Source organism: Fusarium vanettenii (assembly GCF_000151355.1).
Source record: "Fusarium vanettenii 77-13-4 chromosome 12 genomic scaffold NECHAsca_41_chr12_2_0, whole genome shotgun sequence".
Taxonomy (NCBI): domain Eukaryota; kingdom Fungi; phylum Ascomycota; class Sordariomycetes; order Hypocreales; family Nectriaceae; genus Fusarium; species Fusarium vanettenii.
In genome coordinates, this window is record NW_003315846.1 from 1 (window position 1) to 24403 (window position 24403).

Sequence of the window (24403 nt, forward strand, 5' to 3'; positions counted from 1 at the left end):
TACTTATAATAATAAGTTATTATATATATTAAGTAATAATAATACTTAAATATAACTTATATAATAAAATAAGATAATTTATTCCTTATAAAGATCTTAGAGTATAATAAATAACTTTTAAATAATAAAAAAATAGATAAATAATAAATATTAAAGGAATTATAATATAATTTTATATATAAAATATATAGCTATTAGTTATATAGATACTAAGGAATTAATAAAACCTTAGAACGAATTAAGATAATATATACCTTTCTTAATATAAAAAAGACTATTTTAATAATTATTAGCTAATATAACCTTTATATAAAAACTAAGGTATAATACTATAAACCCTATAGTAAACTATAACCCCTATTAATACCTTAATTACTATAAGAAGCTATTATAATAGATTTTATTATAAAATTACCCCTATTAGAAGAACTAGCTATTAGAAACCTCTATAATAGTATTCTTATTATTATAAATAGACTTATAAAATTTTCCTATTTTATACCCTATAGAGAGTTAATAATAACTAAAAAATTCGCCTACCTCTTTTATTTTTATATTACTAAAATATATAATATATTACTTAAGATTATTATTAATTAAGGATTATTATTTATATCTAAGTTTTAGTAAAGCCTAATAAGATACTTAGGGATTAATTATAAACTCTCTATTATATACTATAAGAAGATAAATAAATAAATAAAATATATAAATTAAATATTAAAATAATACCTTTAATATTATATTAATTATAAATAAATTAATTAGGTTAAGAAGCTATTAGCCGCTTAATTAGCCTATAATATAGCTATAAATAAAAATATAAAAATTATATTAGCTTATACTAACTTTGGATTTATACTAAATACTTACTGATAATTATAAGATATTATTATTAACCCTAGAGTAATCCTTATTAATAATTAATTATATAACCTATATAAAGAAATAAGAATAAAACTCGAGTTTATTAGAAATAGAATAATAACTTATATTAATAAGAAAAGGATTAAGGGATTAACCTTCTTAGAGGGAAATATAATCTACCTTATAATAAAAAATATTAAAATAAAATAATAAAATAAAAAACTTAATTATAAATATATTAGATTATATAAAATTAAAAAGAAAATCTCGAAATATAACTATAAACTAAACTTATTACCTAAGGTTAAGCTCTATCTAATCTTTTATATTTTACTACTTAAATTAATATAAGATATTATCTAAGTAAAAATAAGTAATAAGCCTAATATAGAAGTTAATAGATTAGAAAAATATATTATAGAGGCTATCCTTAATATAAATAAAATTAATAATAAAATAATATATTTTATTAAATAAAAAGATTACTTTAACTTAGAAAATATATAGGAACCCCTAGAATACCTTACTAATATATAATACCTCCTAAAGAACTTTTATTAATAATAGGTAAAATAATATTATTAAAATCCTCTCTTAAACCTAATAAAGATTAATTTACTTTATTAGGAATACCTAAAGACTAAAGGTCTTATATTATATACTATTTATAAATATCTAGAGCTAAAATAAGATTATCTTCTACCTTAAGCTCTAAGGCACCCTATTTAAATAGATCTATACTTTACTTTTTAATTTTCTTCTTTATTTTCTAAATCCTCTATAGATAAGTAATTACCTCGATAAGAGATAATTAAAGCTTCGCTAATTAATTATAAAGAAAGAAGACCTAATTACCTATTTTATTTTCCTCTTAGTCTAATTTTTTTTATTAATTAATTAACTTATTTATTACCTAGATATTAGCTATAGATATATAGAAAATAGAAAGGGCTAAATATATATAACGAGGTAATATAAACCCTATCGCAAAGATGACCTCGCCTTATATATTACTTATATTTCCCTAAATAATTAGAATTATCTATCTTATAAATAATCTTTTTCTTAAAATAATAAGTATAAGATATATTAGCGATAATAGAATTTTAAGTAAAATATTATAATAAGGATTATTAATTAGAAATATTAGTCTTATATAATTTCTCGATCTTTCCTAATATTATATTAATAATATAGAAATAATTATAAGAGGAAATTAAGACTAATCAGTTAAAGGACCTTAGCCTAATAAAAGGTCTTAAGGATAAGAACTACTAGAAGAGAGGAGATTATATTATAACCTAATAGGCCTTATATTACGTAGGAATAAAGCCCTATAAATTCCCTTTTATATTGACCTATTATAAGGTTACTTATTATTCTAAATATAAGTCTTACTCTTTAGATTATAAGCCTTATAATTTAAATCATAAGGCACCTAAACTATATAAAGTATATAAAATATACTCGCTATACTTTCTTATATAGTAGCTACCTTAGCTATTAATATAACTTAATTATACTTAATACCTTTAAGTATATTATTAGATATAATATTATATTACCCTTTAAGGTTATATAATATTCTCCTTTGCTAATATAAACCTAGTATGACCGGTTTATCCCTTGGGAAATATCCTCTTGTCACAGTAGGGATACTTTTTAAAGGGTATATATATTAGCTAGAGGGTCTAAAAGATTAGAATTTATATATTAAATAAGGCTAAGATTATTATTAGGGCGAAATTAATATTCTTATTATATTAGCTTTATTAGAATTATATATTAGGCCTAATATACCTAATATTCCTCGACTTGGCCCCTTGATAAAATCTTATATAGAGAGCCCGATTGCGGCTCCCAACGAGTCAGCCCAAACTAGTACGTACGCGTCCTTGGGGGCTTTATGAATCATGGGCACCCTTCCGATGTTTCCTTGCTGAATCGTTCTCGACAAGGGCAAGTTCTCTACGAGTAGGCCAACCATGGCCCCTGTTGTGGCAAGACACTAGCTTGGACTTGGCAATGGCATCTCGCTTTGCTTCTTTTACTACCTACATGGATACACATCCTACGCAAATGTCTTGGATTCTGCAGGCTCTGTATCCACGCTACCACGGTCCCCAGTTTACTCCCAACCGTCTGCCTCCCCCTTGCATGGTTCACGGCACAACCGGGTCCCCGAAATCCCGGTTACGCCTATGAGCAGAATCGGGCATGTTGTGCGAGTTGGTTCTTCGCGCGTCAACCATGCGAGTAACCTGCTTGCCGGGAACGTCTAGGGGAGAAAAAAAATGCTTTGTCGGTACCGAGATCTGCGCTGTGGGAGTGGCTCAGTGGGGGACCGTTGCCCTCTTCCCTGCGTCTTTTGAAACCCTTCGCAGCCATTTGACGCCCTCTGCCGTCTTTTTCCTCTTTAGTATGGTCAGTCCGCTTTGACTTCGAACTCAAATCAAGCCATCACAATGTCGTCGGCTGCTGTGGAAGAATGGCACGCGGTCGAGCCTCAAGGGCTCGCTGCGGCGATTCTCGGCGTGACCATCACCTTTACGATTCTGTGCCTGCTCGTTGTTGGACTTCGAGTCTATCTCCGCCTGTCGACGCGGAACTTTGGTCGTGAAGATTGGCTGATGTGTGTTGGGACGGTAGGTTTCCCTTGAGGCAAGTAGCATGTTGGGAACCACTGACATCCAGACAGACAATCAACATGGTACACAATGGTATCGTGATATGGGGATGCTATACTGGCATAGGGACTCGTGACTCTAAGCTCAACACCCCCATCATGATGGAGGGCGCAAAGGTACGATAATATGTCCAAGGACGGCTCCCATTTCAGAACCAAGAGAATGGCTGAGAGCCCAGTTTCAACATGATAACAGCGTCAGACCCAATGCCAAAGACTGCTATGGGCCTGGTTCATGACCATATTTGCTAACTTCTCTCAGGCAATTGTCTTCTGGCAAATTTTCTACGTCACTGGCTCCGTTTTCATCAAGTCTTCCATCTGCGCCCAACTCATCCGCATCTCGACGCAGCGCCGCTACAAGATCATTCTGTACCTCCTTATTGCAGTGTCCATCATAACAACCTTGATAGCCATCCTCGCAGTGCTCATCCGATGCAAACCAGTTGCGGCTTCGTGGAACCCTACGCTGGGAACGTGTATCGACCAGAGCATCATCATCGCTCTGACGTATGTCGTGTCTGCGGTCAACATTGCGACAGATTGGTCCGTGGCTATCATTCCCGTTTTTATCTTGTGGAATATCCAGATGCGCAGGACGCTCAAAAGGATGATTGGCCTCGTTTTGGGTCTGGGTGTTTTGTAGCTCAACCTCCCCCTACCTGCCACGAAACTTGCTGACAATACTCACAAGAGCCTCGATTGCTACCATCATTCGAATGCCATACTCTTCCGCTTACTCGAATCCAAAGAACCTTCTATGTACGCTCTCCTTTCCATATCGATCCGCGCCCCTGTCACTAACGCCAGTCTCAGACAACGTGGGCAACATCATTCTCTGGACTGTTGTGGAATGCGGCCTAGGTATCATCGCCGGCTCTATGCCCATGCTCCGAAAGCTGGTCAAGGGCCTCTCGAAAGACGAAAGCACCGGAAAAAGCGGCACCAACGACCTCAACCTTGTCACGATCGGTCGAATCAAGGGGAAGCACCACCCGATCCACGATACCGATATCCAGATTACCGTCGTCGCAGGCGGTGACCCCGAGACTGCGAGGGACGACGACAGCACGAAGAGAATGATCAGGGTGACGAAGATGGTGAACCAAACGACATCACAGGGATATCGGGAGATGTGATGGGGGTTTAGGGCGCTAAACACGTCTACTCTCCTTGACGTTTAGGATGGATCTCAGTCTTTCATTGGGGAATGAACATCACAGGCCAAAAAGGCTGCCTTGGACTATTTTAATATGTCTAAAATTCTCGGGAGAGCTTTGCTGGTCATGGTTAATAGAACCAAGTTATCTCTCACCAGTGTCTAGGGTATGTAAAACACAGCGAAGAAAAAGGAAAAGGGAATATCACTGAAAAGGTACTTTAGCAATAAAAATAAATAACTACATGTAATTTTACCGTCAATATGATGCTTTGTGTTCTTTCTCTCTCCTCTTGGGGCAAACAAGCTACTTCCTGCCGTGACTTGATCAAACTATGGTTTGGCTCCCCAGATGTGAGTTTTCAATTCACGACGCGCGGAACTCTGGTACTCGAGGCGGATTTAGACCAGGAGACCCATAAAAGTCATTTATCTTATCTCTTATCATGGCTCTGAGTCACGTGTTGAATATGTGTCCTTTCATAAATCCGGAGTGTTTCCTCCGGTTGCAGGCATAAATATCACGAACAAACTGCATAAAACAGCATTGCAGAGTTACATCGCGAATAGTTAACGTGCTAACTAACACAGCCCATGAACATGTTTACTCTCATTATACAGTCCATGAAGTAGCATCATTCGGCATAACTACTGAATTCCATATCAGTATACAGGTATACAAAGCACGACTCCAACACATTACTAGTTCTGAAGTCTAAGAAGAGACAAGCACTCACCATACGGCAATTGATTGGAAACGCTGTTAGATCCTTATCGCTGCCTTCTAGCTGAACACCAAGCTGCCTCCTAACACAGGTCAGGCATGCATGTCAGCGCTTGCAAAGCCGAAGATCCGTCTGGCGGCCGACCGTGGCACCTCAAGCGGACCACTGTTGAGTAAATCATTTGTCAGCGCCAGCAAGTCTGTTTGCTACTTGGATTTATCTAGTGACGTTCAAAATTGGCTCTGTCATCTAGGCGGACGATAGACGAGATGGGATTCAATTATCTCATGTCGCCGTCTTTGGGCGGTTCCGCAGGAGACATGTTTAATACTCACCATCTTCCGAAGGCGTTGGTGTGGACTGTTATCATTGTGTTGGTGGGAGGTATCCTTCAGAAGATCATCAAGGCCGTCATTCAGCCTCGTTTTTCCAGATTGCGTCATCTTCCAGGACCCCAGGTAAAGCTGCCCAGCACATCTGAAGGAGATGATATCTCACTAACGGATTTTGCAAAGAATAATCAGTTTTTAGTCGGCCAAGCACTCCGTCTCCTGCGTACTCCAGGCCCAAATGACCTTTTTCTCCAATGGATGCGTCGCTGGCCCGAGGCACCTTTCATACGATGCCTGTCTTGGCTGAATTCGGAGATGCTCCTGGTGAACAACCTTGAAGCTTGTCGCGAGGTGCTGCAGACAAACGCCTATTCTTTTGTCAAGCCTGCATTCTTTCACACTCTGGTGGGAGAATTTCTCGGTGTTGGACTTCTTTTCAGTGTCGGTGATGAGCACAAGCGTTTGAGGCGTATCGTTGCGGGTATGAAAGCCACCCACTCTGAAGGATACCTTGCTTACCATGTATTCGTAGGGCCTCTTTCTCGACCCAGTGTACGGAGACTGATGCCTGTGTTTGTCAACGAATCCAATGCGCTCAATAGAAAGATTGCAGATGCCATCAAAGAGCATGACCAAGGGGGAATGGAGAGTGAGTTCCATTATCTATTGCCCAAAAAGGATTACGCCTGACCCTGTATCAGTTGAGACCTTCTTCACCAGAGCATCTCTCAACATCATCGGAGTCTCATTGCTCGGAAAAGAGCTCCATAGCTTCAGATCCCCTTCATCGCCCCTCACCTTTGAGCAATGCTATAGCAACATCCTCACACAGCCTATAGCGGGCCAACTAATAAGTTTCATTAATCCCTTTATTCCCTTGCGATGGCTTCCCGTCAAGGCAAACATTGACTTTGTCCGTGCCAAGGCGGCACTCAAGACCATGATGACGGAGCTGATCGAGCAGCGGACTGATGAAGTCTTGGCGGCGAGAGGTGGCCAGTCTGATTTTGTGCTTTCAGACGATCTTTTGACCCGAATGATCGAGGCTAGTTTCGGTGAGGATACAAGGCTTTCGAAGCAGGAGTTGATCGACATTGTCAGTATTTCCTATTCCTCATAATCATACATGTGCTTACACCCACGTAGACCATGCAAGTCATCGCCGCTGGTCACGAAACAACTGCCAGTGCTCTTACCTGGATAACATACGCTCTCGCAACACACCAAGATGTCCAAAACCGTCTTCGAGAAGAGCTATCAGGAATCGAAGTGACCAGTTCTGCGGCTAAGGCTATTGATGATCTACCCTACCTCAACAACGTGATCCGGGAGGCACTTCGGGTGTATTCTCCGACGCTAATGGCTCCTTGGGAAGCTAGCGAGAACATGGTCATAGCCGGCGTTGAGATTCCCAAGGGAACAATGATTCAGACAGTTCCTGCCATGGTCCAGATGAATCCCAGCATCTGGGGTGACGACGCCGAGGCCTTTGTCCCTGAGAGATGGGATACCTTGACCGGCGATGCCTCGAGTCCGTTTTCCATCGAAGTATTTTTAAATGGTCCACGAATGTGTCCTGGAAAGGCCTTGGCTCTGCTTGAGATCAAAGTTCTGTTGATGGCGATGATCAAGGAGTTTCAACTTGAGATGGTGGATACGGAGATGGAAGTCAGGAACCCAAGTTTGACGTTGAAGCCTAAGGATGGATTGCATGTGCGAGTCCGTCGGGTATGAAATTCTACACTGTCTTGGAAGATGATGGGAGGAATGAGTAGAAGCATGGCATTGTCAGCAAATGGCACCAAAATTATCAACTATTGCAATCTTTGCCTGCCCTCGCCTCCCGGCTTGGAGATTCTGATCCACGACATGGAACGGCAGCAACTCAAACCTCTTTTCAATGCTTTCGTTCATTGTTTGCCATCGTTGAAAAATTAGAATAGATGATCGGCGGGTGTTCTAGTTCCGCCATTACTCTTGGCCTCCCCATCTCGACTGGATCCAGACCGCCAGCCATGAGAGAAACATTGCGATAGGTTATGACTGCAATATGATGAAGTGATGAGTGACCTGAAGTGTATAGAACGGTGAGAATTGTAGAGCTTGTTTCAGGGATGGGGAAGGATTTGAGGGAGTATAGGAAGACCAGGTATCTCGACTCAGTCTAGAGCAGAGCCGAGTGGAGGTATCGAGGCTCATGAGGCGTAGCTGTCACTATGGCAGCTGAAAAGTAGCTTCGTCGAGAGCACATTTGGCGGCGAGCTGACCAGTTAACCAAGCCAGGTTTTGGTTCATCATGTTTGGCCAAACCACGAGAGCCTTGGCCCTACAAACATGAGGTTTAAACATTTCTAAGAGCCGAGATACTTTGAAGTCCTGGACTTCTGCAAGGAGAATGTCGAAGGAGGCTTATTGGGAACACTTCGATGACTTAGCTAAGGGGCATTTGAAGACTTGACGAACATGGGTTCGCGATTTTCGTATTCGTCAGTGTTTTAGATTATCTCTCGGCAAGTGGAAGCGTACATTGAGTTTACCATTATGTACAAAAATCGAGTCGTATAGGGCTTACTCCTTGGTGCCTCGTCGTTCTTGAACCGTACCGGTATGTATGTGTTGAAGCCAGTGTTCCCAAACAGTCGACTTGCATCCTCACATGAAGAGAATTTTAACCGAGGATATTGGAGTCTGTCATCTCACTCCCTTCGACGTTATCGAAACCTGATGCTTAGATACAGTTATCTAGCTTCTTTACCGATGGCTTTCCCCTTCTGAATCTCACCCAAGAAGCCCATATCGGCAGTTCTCATCCCCTGCTCTTCCTCGCGGAGACTAAACCCAACATATGCTCCAGTTCCACCTGACAAGCCTTGATCGACCCTCATGCCCTGGCTGAGGTGAGACGCCAAAACCAAGACCTCGATCTCACTGGTCCACGAATACGGGCGGGGGCGACCATTTCCATTCTGGCTAGACGACATGCACCCTTGACTCCAATCCACCAATCGATAGCCTCAATTTGACGAGTGTGCAGGTGGAGTCGGATGATGTTTGATTGAGAGGCATCAGGCCTTGACTCGAGAGACAAATCATGAAATTATTCAGCCATTTGTTGAACTGGTTGATCGTCGAGTCAAAGAGGAAAAGTTAAGCGAATATGGAAACCTTGATACACCACAGCCATTCTCTTGGAGGTCAGATCGGCATTGAGTGATCTTACTGCCTTGGTCATCTGTGACAATTCACTGCCACTGCCACGACTGCAAAGCTTGTTGATTCTGGGGCCCGGACTTAACCAAAGTCCCTCCGATGCCCCCATTGGCTGTCCAGCAGTAAGATGATCACCCCAGCAGCTGAGCCTGGATATCTACACTCTTTACTTTGAAGCTGAAGCGGAACAATCCTGGAATAATCTGACCACGACCTTTATACTCTCTGAATCAACCCTCGGTTTAGAGGCTGAGTGGTGTGAGTAAGATCCCAACCGACAGCTCGTCTCTTGGCCACAGCCATCGTTCCCTGGGCAGGCGACCCTATGACTTCTCTGGTATGCTGGTATATTTCAGAACTCGTCCCTGGTTCCATCGGTTGATCGATATCCAAAGACACTCCTCTCGCGTAGAGTGGTGAATACCCAACTTCTCCCGACTAAGACGAACACAAGAGCTTCTCTAATATGCGTAGACTTAGGCACAAGAACAATACTGACTAGGCCCAATGGGAACTTGAATCTCAGGATGATAGAAGGCTAAGAAAACTACTCGTCCTCAGAAAAAGGAAGGTCGACCGCTCTTGGTGGATCATCACGACGGGAGACAGATGTCTGTCGAATCATATCCGCCATGTTGAGCGTCACCTGTCCCTCGGTTGTCATAAGCGCCTTGACTAACATCTACGAAGGATTCAAACCTTGGGAAAGTCAGACGGGAGAGGTGCAGAAAACACTCCGTTACCCTGTCCCGGGCCATGTGGATTTGGTAGCATTGGGGTCCATAACATTGGGCGCTGTTGGGCCTGGGCAATCTCGCTGGCACTGCCACAGTTTTCGTCACGTTTCGTATAGACAAAGGGAGTAACTGTAGAAATTTTGTTGGAGAGTAGTTAAAAAAGTGCTTTTCATAATGAAGAAATCTATATCTGCTTGTGCCTAAAGGCACATTTAGCTTAGAAACCAGGCATGGGTTTGAACGTATAGTCGAGCTCTGACATCGTGAGATGCCTCTTCTGGGTAGAAAATACTGCAGCAACTAATGAACAGTGGAGAAGTGAGATATTCTGGCTTTTTAGACTTATCTTGGGTACAGTAAGCTCATTCACTTGACAATGAGCGATTTTGAGTTGAGCTCTTCCTCTTTTGGCTCCTCGTCGTCTATTCTTCTCTATTCGCCAAACTCCGCAATTACCATGCGGAGTTAATGCTGGGCGCTACTGCAGAGTAGCATTCGATCCACTGAGCCGAGCCTCAGGATAAGGCTGGACTGACAGGCCCTTTTGCACAAGAAGGGACAATAATAGAAGATTTTCACCAGTAACGTGGAAGGTGAAAGCCGAGGTAGCATGGATGCTCAGCCCTACCAGGGACCCCCTTGTCGTTCCGCCACAGGCTACCACCCATCTAATATTAGCAGGACGGGGTAGTGTGGTTACACGCTTTCTTGGCCGTTGACGTTGATAATCTTACTTATTATTAAAGAATGTCATCGCTCAATCTGTATTTTCGGGGCCGAGTCTCCTACTCTGCATACCATTCGTATTCGACAGCCAATACTCGTTACCGTTTGCCTTCACTTCAAGACACCCTGACCCTTCAACAGTGTGGGAAAGACCATTCAGGCGAAGTTCGTGAGCCATAGGCAAATCGCCAGCAAGGTACGAATCTCTATTCTCGTTTCCTAAGCGAAAATCCCAATCCGTTCAGTTTCACAGCTAAGAATCCCAGCATCAAATCTCCAATGCCCAGATTCGGCATAATGTCCCACATGGCATTCATTGATGATCAAAGTCAACTGCCCATTCGGAAGCGCGAACGGATCAGCGCGCCTAAAAGCCGTGGAGGATGTGTAATAGTGAGTGCCCTAGGTGTTGGCTGAAGGAAGACCAGCTGTTGTGCAAACCATGCGTCAAGATCCCCTTGACTGACCCCTTGAAGTGTAAAAGAGGTCACATCAAATGTGATGAAGCAAAGCCGAAGTGCTCTCGATGTATCAAGTCAAATCTCAACTGCGAGTACAAAAAGCCTGAAAAAAAGAGCAAGGGATGCAGATCAGAGCGTATCTCTCAGAGAATTATTCTTCCCAAGGCGGCAACGGAGGAACTAAGCAAGCTCATCATACGTCCACTCGAGACCAATTCTGGCTTCGATGATGAATTTGCAGTTGAAAAGGCCCCAGCGTGGATGTTCGGATACCTCGAGGGTCGGATGAGGCCCGGGGAGAGGATGATACCCCGTCAAGCATCTCCCCTTACTCAAGTTCTTGAGCCTTCCGATTGCCTGGCTATCGACATGCCTTTGAAGTCTAAGGAACTATTTCATTATTGTAAGACATTCCTCGTATCTAATGGGCCGGATGTGCTAACTATTTATCTGCAGTCTATGTGGCAGATCAACAATCGGGAGTTCCGCACAAGGATCAACGAAGAGATTGGTTCGTCTTAACATTCTCCTCTGTCTAGCGATACTGGTTGCTAACAAGATTAGCCTCTCGTTTGTCACCAATAACCCACACGCCTTTCGCAGCGCTCTCATCATTGCCAGCCTTCACTTTGTGTGGAACAAAGGAGACCTGCAACAGTTTAAATCCACCTTCCTAGTCCACAAGGTCCACGCTATTCGCATGGTAAACGAATGGATGGTCACCGAGGATTCGTCGCTGTTCACTTCGGTTGTTCGGCAGGTGGCCACATTGTGCTTTGCAGAGGTGAGCCGCTTCATCTCAGATTCTGTATGCAACACTAACAAAACAAGCTCTGTTTTGCCGACGTCGCCAGCGCTGAGACACATCTTATTGGGATCATGAGTCTCTTGGACCACAAGAAGCATCTCAGCAGCCCTTTGACTGACGAAGACCTCATAGAGCAGGAGCTTGCTGATCGGTATTTCGTCTTGTAAGTTTAAACCTGAGTGCCATCCTTGGGCCTCACCATCTAACCATCGCCTCAGCACATACACCTGCTTCGTGGGCTTCAAAAGCAGATTGATCGAGTACTTACGTCGCGTCGATCCTACTGGAAACGTGTACAACATTACGCCTGACGAGGCCATGGCCCTCACGTCGTCGTTCCTACAGTCAGAGGCGCCGACTGGTGCTCTTGCAATCAAGCTTGCTGCGCTTCGCCTTTTACCCAGCTTCTTCAATCCGATGCCTGCCGGTGTCAAAATGGCCGATATCGACGGTTACTACACTATTCTTGCGATGCGCGAGCTGACGGCTGAACTTGACGGGGCTCGAATCAAGCAGCGGAATCGGCCCGGTGATTCTACCGCAGTCTTTGAGGCTATTTGGTCCAATGGGGTAGCTTCAAAGCTGCTTGCCCAATATGTATTCTCTCATACACGGTCCATGTCGGGAAAACTCCCGCCTAGTGATGGACGCCAGAGATTCAGGACAACATGGTGTGGTATTCAAGCATCTGCTAATATGTATCTTCATCACGTTGTCAGAATGACCGAGCCGGGATTTTTGGAGCAAAGAGCGCATCATTACATGATGTATCTCTTCCGACGAGAGCTGAGCCAACTCAGTGCTCGACTGGAGGAGCCGAATTCAGACATTAGCCGGGACTTTTTGTTCTGGCACTACTTTCTTGGGGCGATTCACATGTACAAGAATGACAAGGAGTCCCCAACTGCTGAGTTCTTCTACCGGGGTATCTGCGACTGGAGCAAGGCAACCGGTGTTACTGAGTGGGTAGATGCGTGGGCTGCGCTGAGGGGAGTGAGTTGGCCTACAGAGTATCCCGATGAGTTGACTGGCCAGAGGGTGTGGGAGAAAGCACGATGTAAGTGAATAAGCCCTGAATAGAAGTCTATAATTCTAATCGTTTTCGTGTTGATCTTATCTCCCTGACTCTCCATGTCGAGAGGATAAGGGAGAGAAGCATTTAACACAGTCTTCAATAATGCGTTGAGCTCGTACTCTTGATGTTCGAATAACTCTGCCTGGCCGTAATGCTGTGACCTTGGTTCCATGGGAGCAGAGACCTATAAGAATAGCAGCAAGGGACGGAACCTCGGTTCACCAACGGCATTGAAGCCCGGCACAGCCGACACCATTTATTCGACTTAGCGACGCAGAAAAGTTACGAAAGGGTTGTCCCAAAATATGTAAAAGAAGTAGCTATGCTATGCGCAAAACAAAAAAGGGCTCTAGTCTACACTCTAGTTCTTGGCCTTGACATCAAAACGGTCCAAGTTCATGACCTTGTCCCAAGTGGCAACAAAGTCCTTGACAAACTTCTCCTTGGCATCCGCGCTGCCGTAAACCTCGGAAATGGCCCGAAGCTCGGCGTGTGATCCAAAGACAAGATCAGCACGAGTAGCAGTCCACTTCTTGGCCTTAGTCTTGCGGTCGGTGCCGGTCCAGAGCTCACCCTGGGAGTCCTGCTTGGTCCAAACCGTGGCGGCGTCGAGGAGGTTGACAAAGAAGTCATTGGTGAGCTGGCCCTTCTTGGTGGTGAGAATACCCTTTGAAGAGCCGTCAAAGTTGGCGTTGAGGGCGCGGAGACCGCCGACGAGGACGGTCAGCTCGGGAGGAGTCAGGGTGAGGAGGGCCGCCTTATCGACAAGGAGCTCCTCGGTACGGGCGCGAGCGGTTCCATGGCCGTAGTTGCGGAATCCGTCAGCAATAGGCTCGAGGAAACCGAAAGATCGGACATCAGTCTGGTCCTGAGTGGCGTCGACACGACCAGGGGTGAAAGGGACCTTGATATCCTTGAAACCAGCATCGTGAGCAGCCTTCTCGACGGCGGCAACACCACCGAGGACGATCAGATCAGCCAGGGAAACCTGCTTGGTCTTGTATCCAGAGTTGAACTTCTTCTGTATGGCCTTGAGGGCGCTAAGAACCTGCTCAAGCTGCTCAGGGTTGTTGCTAGCCCAGCTGCGCTGAGGCTTAAGAGCAATGCGAGCACCGTTGGCACCACCACGCTTATCGGAGTTACGGAAGGTGGAAGCAGCATTCCAAGCGGTGGAAACAAGCTTGGAAACACCAAGACCCTTGGCAGCAAGCAGCTCAGCCTTCAGAGTGGCAATATCATCATCACCAATGACATCACCCTTGCGCTCGGGAAGAGGATCTTGCCAAGTAAACTTCTCCTTAGGAACCTCAGGGCCCTGGTAGCGAGAAACGGGGCCAAGATCACGGTGGAGAAGCTTGAACCAGGCGCGGCCAAATGCCTTGCGGAGCTCCTCGGGGTTCTTCTGCCAGCGCTTGCAGATCTTGAGGTACTCAGGGTCGTGGATGAGAGCAAGGTCGCTAGTCAGCATGGTGGCGCGGCGGAACTTGGTCTTGTCAAAGGGATCGGGGTAGTCGACTGTGCCGTTGAGGGCTTCCCATTGATGGGCGCCAGCAGGGCTCTCGACGAGGGTCCAGTTGTTGGTGAGAAGACTGGTGAGGAAGCCGTTGCTCCACCTGATTTGAGTCAGTAACTGAGGATTCTGGTTGAAGTTTCATCAAACTTACTTGGTAGGGGTCTTGGTCCAGATGACCTCAAGTCCACTGGTCATCTGGTTGGGGCCGTTACCCTCACCGACCTTGTTGTGCCATCCCAGGCCCATCTCACCAAGGTCAGCAGCCTCGGGCTCGGGACCAATGTTGGCTATTCAAGTTAGCATTCAGCTAATTTCTCATTGAACCGGGAGAAACTCACAACCAGGAACAGCGCCGTGGGTTTTGCCAAAGGTGTGACCACCAACAATGAGAGCAACAGTCTCCTCATCGTTCATACCCATACGGTCAAAGTTGACACGAATATCCAAAGCGGAATCAGCAGGGTTAGAGTTAGCATCAGGTCCCTCGGGGTTCACATAGATAAGGCCCAGAGAGACAGCCCCAAGAGGCTTCTCGAGCTTGTCAGCACGATCGACAACGTCCTTGCTGCCGTTGTAGCGGACGTCGTTGCCCTTGGGGACAAATGTGGTCTCTGCACCCCAGTAGACGGATTCGTCAGATTGCCAGGTGTCGGCACGGCCAGCGCCAAAGCCAATGGGCTCAAAGTCCATGGACTCGAGGGCGACGTTGCCGGCGAGGAGGATGAGATCGGCCCAAGAGATCTTGTTGCCATACTTTTGCTTGATGGGCCCTGGAGACTTATGAGTACAATGTTACTTAATTGAGTAGCTTCAGGGACTCACAGAGAAGACGGCGGGCCTTGTCAAGGTTCTGGTTATCGGGCCAGCTGTTGAGAGGGGCAAATCGCTGTTGACCCTGGGCGATTGTTAGCGAATAGCCGTATTGGCTCGTAGGCATAACTCACCATGCCACCACCGCCACGACCGTCAATGGCGCGGTAGGTACCAGCGCTGTGCCAAGCCATACGGATAAACAGACCTCCATAATGGCCAAAGTCAGCGGGCCACCAATCCTGTGAATCAGTGATGAGGCTGTGCAGATCCTTCTTCAGAGCCTCATCTATCCCACGTTAGCATAGTCTCGGCGGTTTCAGATACACAAGATCTGCAACTCACAGTCAAGCGTCTTGAACGCCTCCACATAGTCAAACTCCTCGCCCAATGGGTTAATCTGAGGCGAGAACTGACGCAGCACATCGAGCCTTAACTGGCAGGGCCAAAAGTCCCGGCTTCGAGTACCAGCACCGGCAGCATTACCGGCGACACGGCATCGTCCAAAATCTTCGGCAATCTCCCTTGGAGGGAACAAGTCAGAACCAGAGTCGGTGGCCCTCTTGGCAAAGGGACAGCCGTCACCAGCCACAAGAGGCAGGACCCCCGAGGCCAGCAACAGCCAAGCTGAAGAGATGCCGTGCATGATGAGATGGATTCAGGTGAGATCAGACACGAGCGACGGTGAAACCCAAAGAGTCTACTGAGAGCTTGAACAAGGAGAAAGAGGGGATATATGGCTTCATTTGTAGCAGCCAGACTCGCAACGTGATTGCCCAGATCGGCAGGGGGGCTCGGTCAACTTGCACAGCGCCAAGTCGGCAGTGCTGATGTGTCGGTTGGATTTGAAATGACCTCTCTGTGACTGACTGCACTTTTTTTGCGAGGGGTCCCTTCCAGAGGTCCGACTGGCTAGGCTAGACGCATACAACCACACGTATCACCTCGGCCAAGAAGGCTCTCAGCACTAACGTCACTATTTCTGGGGACGTCGGGCATGGTGATAGGCGGCTGGGCATGCTGAATGCAGTTGCTTCGCCGCGTGGGGAACGGGCCCTGTGATGAGGCCGGTTGGCGGGGATCGTCACGTCGCTTACCATGTTCTATCCAACTGCCGACCAGGATGACGAGTCCAGACGATGCTATTCGCCCGGACGCTGCAAGGGGCAGCCCCTCAAAGCAGAAGGTGGCAGCTTAATCTCAACCTCGATCTTGTCTCGAAGAAACCTTAATGGAATCGTTCAACTTTGAGTTTGGATGACAAATTCATCCCTCAGGAGGCAATGAGGCATTAGGTTATCCCACCGGCAGGGATATTACCATGGGAGTCTACTTGGTACGTCTGACATTGATGAGGAGAATATTCGTGCCAAGGAGTGACATCGCCTGATTACCCACACGTGCAGGGTCCAGCGGACCAATAACTGCGAGGTGAAACAAATCGGCTGGGAAATAATCATGCCCTCTTCTCACCTCACCCCTGACAACGCGGGAGGCGGTGCCTGGATCACCCGCGCCCAAATGCCGTGCAACAATGCCCCGACTCTGGTCAGCGGGCTTAGCTGAGATGTGGAATACGGGCCTCGCAAGAAGGAATGCAGTATTACTTTGTTTCTGGGTAATGGATCTGCCACGTCTACGCTGACTGTGCGCCAAGGCAGCATGTTCTCGTCCGCATGGCTGGGACCGTTGCGAAAGTCCTGTTGTGTGGCTTGGCCCCGTCGTATCCATGTAAGAACCTTAATGGCCGTGATGGCGAGGTACACAAAGTTTACAGAGACGCTATCAGAGCAAAACTACGACGTCGTTAGCAGGGATCGGCCGCAGACGAGCCTATGGTAGAAGTGCTGCGCTTGTGGTGATAAGGAGCCGTAATCTCTGAAAATTGTTACGCTCTGTTAACGTCTTTTTCACTGCTACAGTACCTCTTCTAGCCCTAAAATCGACCCGGAGTGTCGGCAAACCCTTTTGGAATCATTCGATTGGCTTGGTTATTGGAGCGCCTCAACGTCTCCTCACCGTTCTACAAACGCATGTCTTCGACGCTGTGTTACCATTCCCCAGCCCTAGATCATCGTATTCGAACAAATGCGGCTTGTTTTGCACATGAGTCTCAGCCATGAGCCTGTCGCGTAAGCCAATTCCTCTTCACACCGCATCGCCAACGGTTGCACATTTCCATATCTTCCGACCTGCTTCACCGAACTCGCAATAAGCTCACCGCTCTAATTAATTGAACGTGAAACACCTCAAACCTGCAAACCTGCAATGCCATTGAAACTATTTGGAATTCCCTACGGAATACACAAGGATCAACCATCAAGTTTCTCCATTATTGTGATCCGGTAACCGATATTCCCGGCGAGACTCGGCGCACAGTCCATTCCAACTGTAGCATCCGGTACGCGCCTGCAAATCCGCAACCTTGAATCTAAATCCATGCTATGTATAATTTGGAATCTTCCCCTGCCTCGTACCACGAATCAGATCGAGCGGGATCTTTCTAGATCCCGCCGTACAGGGCCTTGCTTGCCGCACCGGCCCATGTCTGGCCTGGGGTAACATCCAATTTAATGAACAGGACACAGGATGTTACCCTGGTCTCCCGTAATATGTTAGAGCCGTAGCTAGTGCATAATACTACCCGAGTCCATTGCCGTGCATTGAATTCATTTAATTGTGCGCCAAGACTACGGGTCGTTCATAATACCGACGCTTCCCCTCCCCATCCACTCGTGATCACTACCTCGGTTGCCTCGGCTGGACATCCAATAGAGATGCAAGTTTGATTCTACAAGATGCTTCATCGTGACCAGCCATACGGAGTAGTTGAGGCTAAGGTTGCGCTAGGCTGTGCCACGGCACAAATCTCGGCCTCTCCTTGATGAATTGGGCTTGCAACGCCTAGGTTGGACCCGGCCGGCTCCGTTCTGAATGGAAACTCTAATGGCTTTTACAAGAGTGAGTCTTGTCAGGAAATGAGGTCTCGGCCAACACGTAGTGCCGGAGCCTGCAATAAAAGGGCTAGGCCCAAATTCAGGTACTGCCACCAATGATCGTGGCGCCGCAAAGACGAACAGCATTGAAGAACCGGCTACTCTGTCCCTTTGTGCCTGCTCCTGTCTAATGATGTTTGGCACTTGTATTGGTGCTTAATGGTTTTTATTATTGTCTGCAATCATGGCAAGAAGCCATCAGCCACAACAACAAAAAAACACAGTCATTAAGACATAACGGGATTATAACCCAATGCCTTATAAAGCCGTAACCGAGTTTGTGCTTAACGGTATGAATCAGGAGAGATGGGGGCAGGTGTTGAAACGTGTCATACAAGGACGTAAAAGATCCAAGCAGAGTTCAAAACCTAATGTGCATGCGCTTAGAGACCAGTCCTCTCCTGGCTCAGTAACCGCAAACAATCTAGTATGGTCTGATCATGAATGAAAGCTGATAGAGTTGGCATTAATGTTTCACCAATGTATAATATCACGCGAGGCGGCGGAGGGGAAATCCAAACTTGGTTAACGTAAATTCTGGTTCGGAATTTCCGGTTCATAACCTGCTTCTCGGAAACAACTGGAAATGATGAGTATTTCTAACCCTAATGCCCAACGAACTATTTAATTAACCCCTTTGTGAATCTATATCTGATGCACAAGTCTTGGTAATGGAAGACGATGTAGGTGACCTTCAGTCAATTTCACTCTCTTCCATGCTCTGCCAGGTATTCTCGAATCCATTCGAGACCCTCAGCAAGGCCTCGGCCATCTAGAGCACTTGAACCCAGAATATGCTATGAATAATGTGTCAGCGTATAGCCTCATGTGGTGCTGTGCAGATACCAACACATCTCTTGTCCTTTTCCAGTTCACCACGTATTCCTAAAACGTCGACAAGTTCGTCCACACTCATAGCCTCCTAAGCACGACCATCAGCACTGTTCTGAAGTAGAGCAGAAGAATCGCATTCCTACCGGCGAGTCTTGCTTGTTGGCAAATACCACAATAGGTTTGAACTCGAGTCTCTCTACCAGAAACAATCGATGCAACTCCTCTCCGGCTTCGTCCATGCTGTCGCGATCTGCACTATCAACAACAAAGATAATGGCATCTTTTGGGGCAAAGAAGCTCCTCCAACATGCTCTCAGCTTTTCGTCTCCAACAAAGTCGAATAGATCAAAGCTTTGCCCATTCCTGGTTATGGTGTCGACTTCTATCACTACTGAAAATTAACACATGCCGAATACCGTAAAGGAAAGCAGGACTTACTTGACCGCGGCGGGATTTTAGCTGGGACGGCTCTATGGAGCAGGTGCCAAATGATTGCTGACTTGCCTGCTGATGGCAGCCCAACAAGTCCGACCGTGATCTTTTGCGGTGTCCAGACGGAGGAGATAACCTGGCCCATGACTGTATTCTCGAAAGGCTTTATGTGGACGCGTTTTATGTGTAGAAATGGCAAGTAGAAAAACTTTTGGTCGTGTCAGCGGTTGTTGGCGGTCATATAGCAGTCCTTTGTAAGGCTGCCTAATTGATGGTTGTCTGTCCTTTCGGGGACCATATCATAGGTAATCACTAGGGGATCCAGCCACCATAGGCATGTAATGCCAGATACGTGCCTTGTCTGGGAATTGCTGCCTCTTTCCTAGAGTTTTATTCGGGAGCTGTGAAATATGCTGGGCTTTTGTGGTGGCGTAGGGTAGCCCAGTTTCATCAGATTCAACAACGAGCTCTGGCTTGCACAAGCTCTATTCTAGGCACATGTTGGAGTGATCTATAATTATCTACAACTATTCTCTCATCTGAAGATCGCGCTCACAAGGTTTTGGGCCGAGTCCGCTGTCTGGTGTTATCCTTCTCATCTTCTCCAGTGGCAACTAGCCCACAGGCTTCTCCAGGACAACTGATTTTTCCCCCGTAGTTGACGCCTTCCGCCTTCATTCCCCATTTATTAAGCGTGATTAGTTCATAAAAAAATTGCAGAGGCCTCATAGACCAGAAGCGACTTCTTGGCTGCAATACTAGAAGAGGGCTTGTGAGTTACTCCTGGTCTCAGTTAATTTCTCTGTGGTTATCCAAGTGGCAAAATCAAGTTAGAAGTGACCAATAACCATACAAGTAGTAATCTAGTCTAATAAATCCTTAGCTAAGGAAAAGGTCTCGTGAGATTCAACTCACCTCTGTCGAACTTTAACAGTTTCACAACCAATCAACACCAGCTGATATGCTATGCATGAGATATTCTTGCTTTCTAGAAGATAGTTCACTGCATGTAACCTCGCTGACTTCGCAGAACTATAAACTCTACAGGGAACTTTCCCTCTGGGCTCTGTGAGGCCACTGACAGTCCTGGAATCAGGGAATCGGTTTCTCTACTAACAATGGGATGCAGAACACAGTTCAACGACAGTCAAAAACCAATGATGCTGGACTTGAAGAGAGCGTTCTTACTACGTATTTCCCTCGCTCAACTCACAGTCTTGGCGAGCTCTGAGGCTCAATGTTGCGTCTCGGGTCAGGGCCCCTTGGCCCCCTACGCGTAAAAACGGCGTGGCTCCGGATCACCCGGAGGCGCCCCGCAGCTTTGAGTGCTTATCCTTGCTCGTACCCATCCTCGCTAATCAGAGTTCTGACACTTTCATCAGTGATTGCCGATGAGTTTTGACTCTTTGCATTGACATGATGAACTATCCCCTGATGGGACACCACTGGACACACATGCCGCTCAATGACTGTTCCGTTGCCACTTCCTGATGAACAGATAACACTGGCAAGATGGCCCCTACGAGGACAAGATCGACGGCCAAGTTAGGGCCCTCAGCGATAAATCACCTTATCCGACAGATCAGGTGAAATCTCCCGCGATTCTCCTCCAATGCGACCGTTAGGCGCCCGTTGAGCGCAATTCTAATTTGGGATACGAAGCCAAGATTCTTGGTATGCAGGGGCCTAACCTTGCAATCGTTGATCAATAAGGTTCGCTGTGGACCGCACGCAATTTTGGCGTTACGAGTTAGTGGCTCGATGCTCTTAGCGAGGGTCGTATTAAAGGTGAGGACCTCCGCAACGTGTCTTTGTTGTAGATGTTTTGGTTGTTTCGCTTTCGGTTTCGTTCTGTTGGCGTCTCATCATGTTGAGTACACGGCACAAAGGGATTCTGCGGACATGCGGTCTCGCCGCTCTGGTTTGTAAACTGGCGAGCTGAAGATAGACCGTGACTCTGACTCGTGAACGCAGGTTTTCTGGGCTTTCTACTACATATGGAGTACTCAAGCCGTGAATGCCGCCAACCGAGGTTATTCCCAGTCCACAATTGGTAACAATGAACGACCAAGACCGACTGGTCCACGAATGAATGCCACTTTCGTCACCCTTGCTCGAAATAGTGATGTCTGGGAAATCGCAAAGTCGATTCGACAAGTCGAAGATCGTTTCAACCACCGTTTTGGCTATGACTGGGTTTTTCTCAACGATGGAGTCTTCGACACTACTTTCAAGAACGTCACCAGTACCCTCGTTTCAGGAGACACATTTTATGGCCAAATCCCGACAGAGCATTGGTCGTTTCCCGAATGGATTGATCAAGAAAAGGCGAGAAAGGTCCGTGAAGATATGGCTGAACGAAAGATTATCTACGGCGACTCTATCAGCTATCGACACATGTGCAGATTCGAGTCAGGCTTCTTCTTCCGCCAACCCCTTCTCATGAACTACGACTATTACTGGCGGGTGGAACCAAACATTCAACTGTTTTGTGACATTCAAGAGGATCCTTTCAGAATCATGGTGGAACAGAAGAAGAAGTATAGCTTCGTCTTGAGTTTATATGAGTATCAGGAAACGATTCCTACTCTTTGGGATACGACACAGAAATTCATGAAGGAACATCCTGAGCATATTATCAAGAACAACTCGATGGGCTTCCTGAGCGACGATCACGGCACTACGTATAACCGCTGCCATTTCGTGAGTGCCATCAATATTTCTGACCTGAGGCATGACTGACAGAGTGTGGCAGTGGTCCAACTTTGAAGTGGGCGATCTCAACTTTTTCCGAAGCAAGGCCTACATGGACTATTTTGAGTACCTCGACAAAGCTGGAGGATTCTTCTACGAACGTTGGGGTGATGCTCCAGTCCACTCCATTGCCGCCGGACTGTTGTTGGAGAAGTCAGAACTGCACTTCTTCAACGATATTGCCTATTGGCATAACCCTTTCACCCACTGCCCAACGGGATCTCAGAAGCGACTGGATCTCCGCTGTCACTGTAATCCTAAGGATAACTTTGACTGGAAGGGCTATTCTTGTAAGTGTCTCTTGTCTATCCATTCTCTCTAGCGCTAATTCCTGCTTAGGTACATCACGATATTTCGAGCTCAACGGCATTGAGAAGCCTGACGGCTGGCAAAGTCAGGCAGACTAATCGCTTTTCCGAGCCCAGTACATATTGTTATGTAATTATGAACGGAGAAAACATGAGAGGGTGGGTAGCGTTGAGATTCATGGAAGTTTGATTCAGTGTATGGCGCGCATGGATGCGAGAAAGGTGTTTATGACCCAGGGCTGGGACCGGGACAGCCAGGAGTAAGCGGCGTGGCCTCTTTATAGAAAGTAATACGCTAAAAACATGGTCTGAAAAGAGACAACTGTTTCAGGTAGTCCAGAGCCGTCATTGCTTTTGTCACGGTGTTTGTTGCGACATCCCATAGAAATGATGATCAGCTGCGTAAATAGGCTATAATACTACTTCTGCTCGCCATCATTGTTACCATCTCCAGAAGATTCTGTCAGCCTGGATAGGAAGGAGTACATCGAAATCATTTCTTTTCCTTCTTCTTCTCTCGGCACTTTACACACTTGTCTGAGCCGATGTTGCTATCGTATGAGTAAACTTTGTTCTCGCAAGGTTTCTTTTGCTTGGCCAACTCGCACGTTTCATCGGTCAGGTCGAATTTCACTAGGCTTTTGCATGCATCGCACCAGTGACGATGTCGAGTGGTTGAGCACATGTTGAGGACCTTTTGGGCTAGGCTTTTGAGTGAACACGGAATGATTGACTTATCAATTTCTTTCGTGTCCAGGGACGTTTTTCTCGAGTAGATAGACTATTAAGAGATGTTTTAAGTTCAAGTTTCAGTGGAATGAAGTGACAGTCAATTTATACCTCTGAGCGTGCGAGATATCGCGTGACAAGCGAAGTCATTTGCTGCGGAGGGCTGTGAATAATGTTCTGCCGTCCCTCATTGGTCTTAGTTGCCTCTTCACGGATCACATAGGATTCTGATAATGAGTGTCAGGATGTGTGCAACAAGTGTGTGTAGGTAGAGTATGATTATGACGAGGCCAGTACCCAAGAGGGTCGTGATTGTATAAGTATGTGTATCTGCAAAGGCCCGCGACCGGAACCTCGTGCTTGGGTTAATCCAGCGATAGGTTGTTCAAAGATACGAGAAATAGCGAATCACCGGTGATGAGAAGAGCAGTTGTTAAATTGTGCATAGTGAAGATATCGGCGATTATTTAGATGTTCTCTGTTCTTGTCAGTGCCCCATGTTGTCACGTAGATGTTCAGAGGAAATGTTTGATCAATCTCAGAATGACACCTGATCGTTCAGCTTGAATGCTCGACATCAGAACAATCATGAAACCTCGAATAACAGGAGACAAACGAAGGGAATATAAATAACCAAGATCCCTCTTCCAGGCTCAAGTCTGAGACTCAATCTAAATCCTTTCGTGACTTATAACAACGATTGCGACCATCGCGCCCAAGACATCAACTTAGGTACTCTATCACGACACCCTCTCCACCTAGACTTTAAAACGGTAAAGATGTGTACTACCACTTTCGTGAAGTGGCACTGTCCATTCTGTGACTATCTCAAATACTTCGAGCAGAATGAAGAGATTTGCGAGCATGTAGCGAACAGAGAGCCAGAGAAGTGTTGGAAAGAAATCAAGTCCGAGAAGCGACATTCTATTCTACCGTGCTTAGAGTGCTCAAAGAAGATCGAAGAGGAGCGCAAGAGGAAGCATGCTAAGGAGTAAGTGTGTCCGTTATTTTACGGCATTGGGTATTAATGCGGTCATTTATTGATAACCGTATTATTTGTCATGATCACTGATAGCTCCTTGTAGAGACGTCACTGACCCCAACAAAAGGATTAAACTTGGGATGTGTTAGGAATAAGTTAGTGCATGTGTAGGCGAGCAATGAGTATTCTTGCATTTTTTCTAATGAAACATATCTACTAAAAACGTCTTCCATGACCTTGTCTGATTTGTTCACTCACA

The 24403-nt window shown here is 45.9% G+C and overlaps 6 protein-coding genes across 6 annotated transcripts; 4 read left to right on the forward strand and 2 right to left on the reverse strand.

Annotated features, from left to right (window-relative positions):
- Window positions 1–3332: 3332 nt before the first annotated feature.
- Window positions 3333–4692, forward strand: NECHADRAFT_87168 (uncharacterized protein; the record flags this gene model as incomplete). The annotated part of the gene is made up of 4 exons (XM_003041702.1): window positions 3333–3512; window positions 3566–3670; window positions 3816–4063; window positions 4248–4692. 4 exons carry the CDS (start codon window positions 3333–3335, stop codon window positions 4690–4692), a joined length of 978 nt encoding a protein of 325 aa, XP_003041748.1.
- Window positions 4693–5757: 1065 nt separating this feature from the next.
- On the forward strand, window positions 5758–7503 carry NECHADRAFT_53137 (uncharacterized protein; the record flags this gene model as incomplete). The annotated part of the gene is made up of 5 exons (XM_003041703.1): window positions 5758–5895; window positions 5953–6250; window positions 6302–6418; window positions 6471–6865; window positions 6916–7503. 5 exons carry the CDS (start codon window positions 5758–5760, stop codon window positions 7501–7503), a joined length of 1536 nt encoding a protein of 511 aa, XP_003041749.1.
- A 3236-nt stretch (window positions 7504–10739) lies between these two features.
- On the forward strand, window positions 10740–12911 carry NECHADRAFT_87170 (uncharacterized protein; the record flags this gene model as incomplete). The annotated part of the gene is made up of 7 exons (XM_003041704.1): window positions 10740–10835; window positions 10919–11306; window positions 11360–11414; window positions 11468–11687; window positions 11735–11874; window positions 11930–12768; window positions 12880–12911. The coding sequence occupies 7 exons, from the start codon at window positions 10740–10742 to the stop codon at window positions 12909–12911; spliced, it is 1770 nt and encodes a 589-aa protein (XP_003041750.1).
- Window positions 12912–13083: 172 nt separating this feature from the next.
- NECHADRAFT_102077 (uncharacterized protein) lies at window positions 13084–15755 on the reverse strand (the record flags this gene model as incomplete). The annotated part of the gene is made up of 6 exons (XM_003041769.1): window positions 13084–14399; window positions 14451–14586; window positions 14638–15069; window positions 15122–15194; window positions 15244–15398; window positions 15455–15755. The coding sequence occupies 6 exons, from the start codon at window positions 15753–15755 to the stop codon at window positions 13148–13150; spliced, it is 2349 nt and encodes a 782-aa protein (XP_003041815.1). The 3' UTR covers window positions 13084–13147.
- Window positions 15756–18916: 3161 nt separating this feature from the next.
- NECHADRAFT_53042 (uncharacterized protein) lies at window positions 18917–19516 on the reverse strand (the record flags this gene model as incomplete). Its single annotated transcript, XM_003041770.1, has 3 exons — window positions 18917–19027; window positions 19083–19327; window positions 19378–19516. The coding sequence occupies 3 exons, from the start codon at window positions 19514–19516 to the stop codon at window positions 18917–18919; spliced, it is 495 nt and encodes a 164-aa protein (XP_003041816.1).
- A 1943-nt stretch (window positions 19517–21459) lies between these two features.
- Window positions 21460–22532, forward strand: NECHADRAFT_106504 (uncharacterized protein; the record flags this gene model as incomplete). Its single annotated transcript, XM_003041705.1, has 3 exons — window positions 21460–22074; window positions 22127–22415; window positions 22465–22532. 3 exons carry the CDS (start codon window positions 21460–21462, stop codon window positions 22530–22532), a joined length of 972 nt encoding a protein of 323 aa, XP_003041751.1.
- Window positions 22533–24403: the final 1871 nt, after the last annotated feature.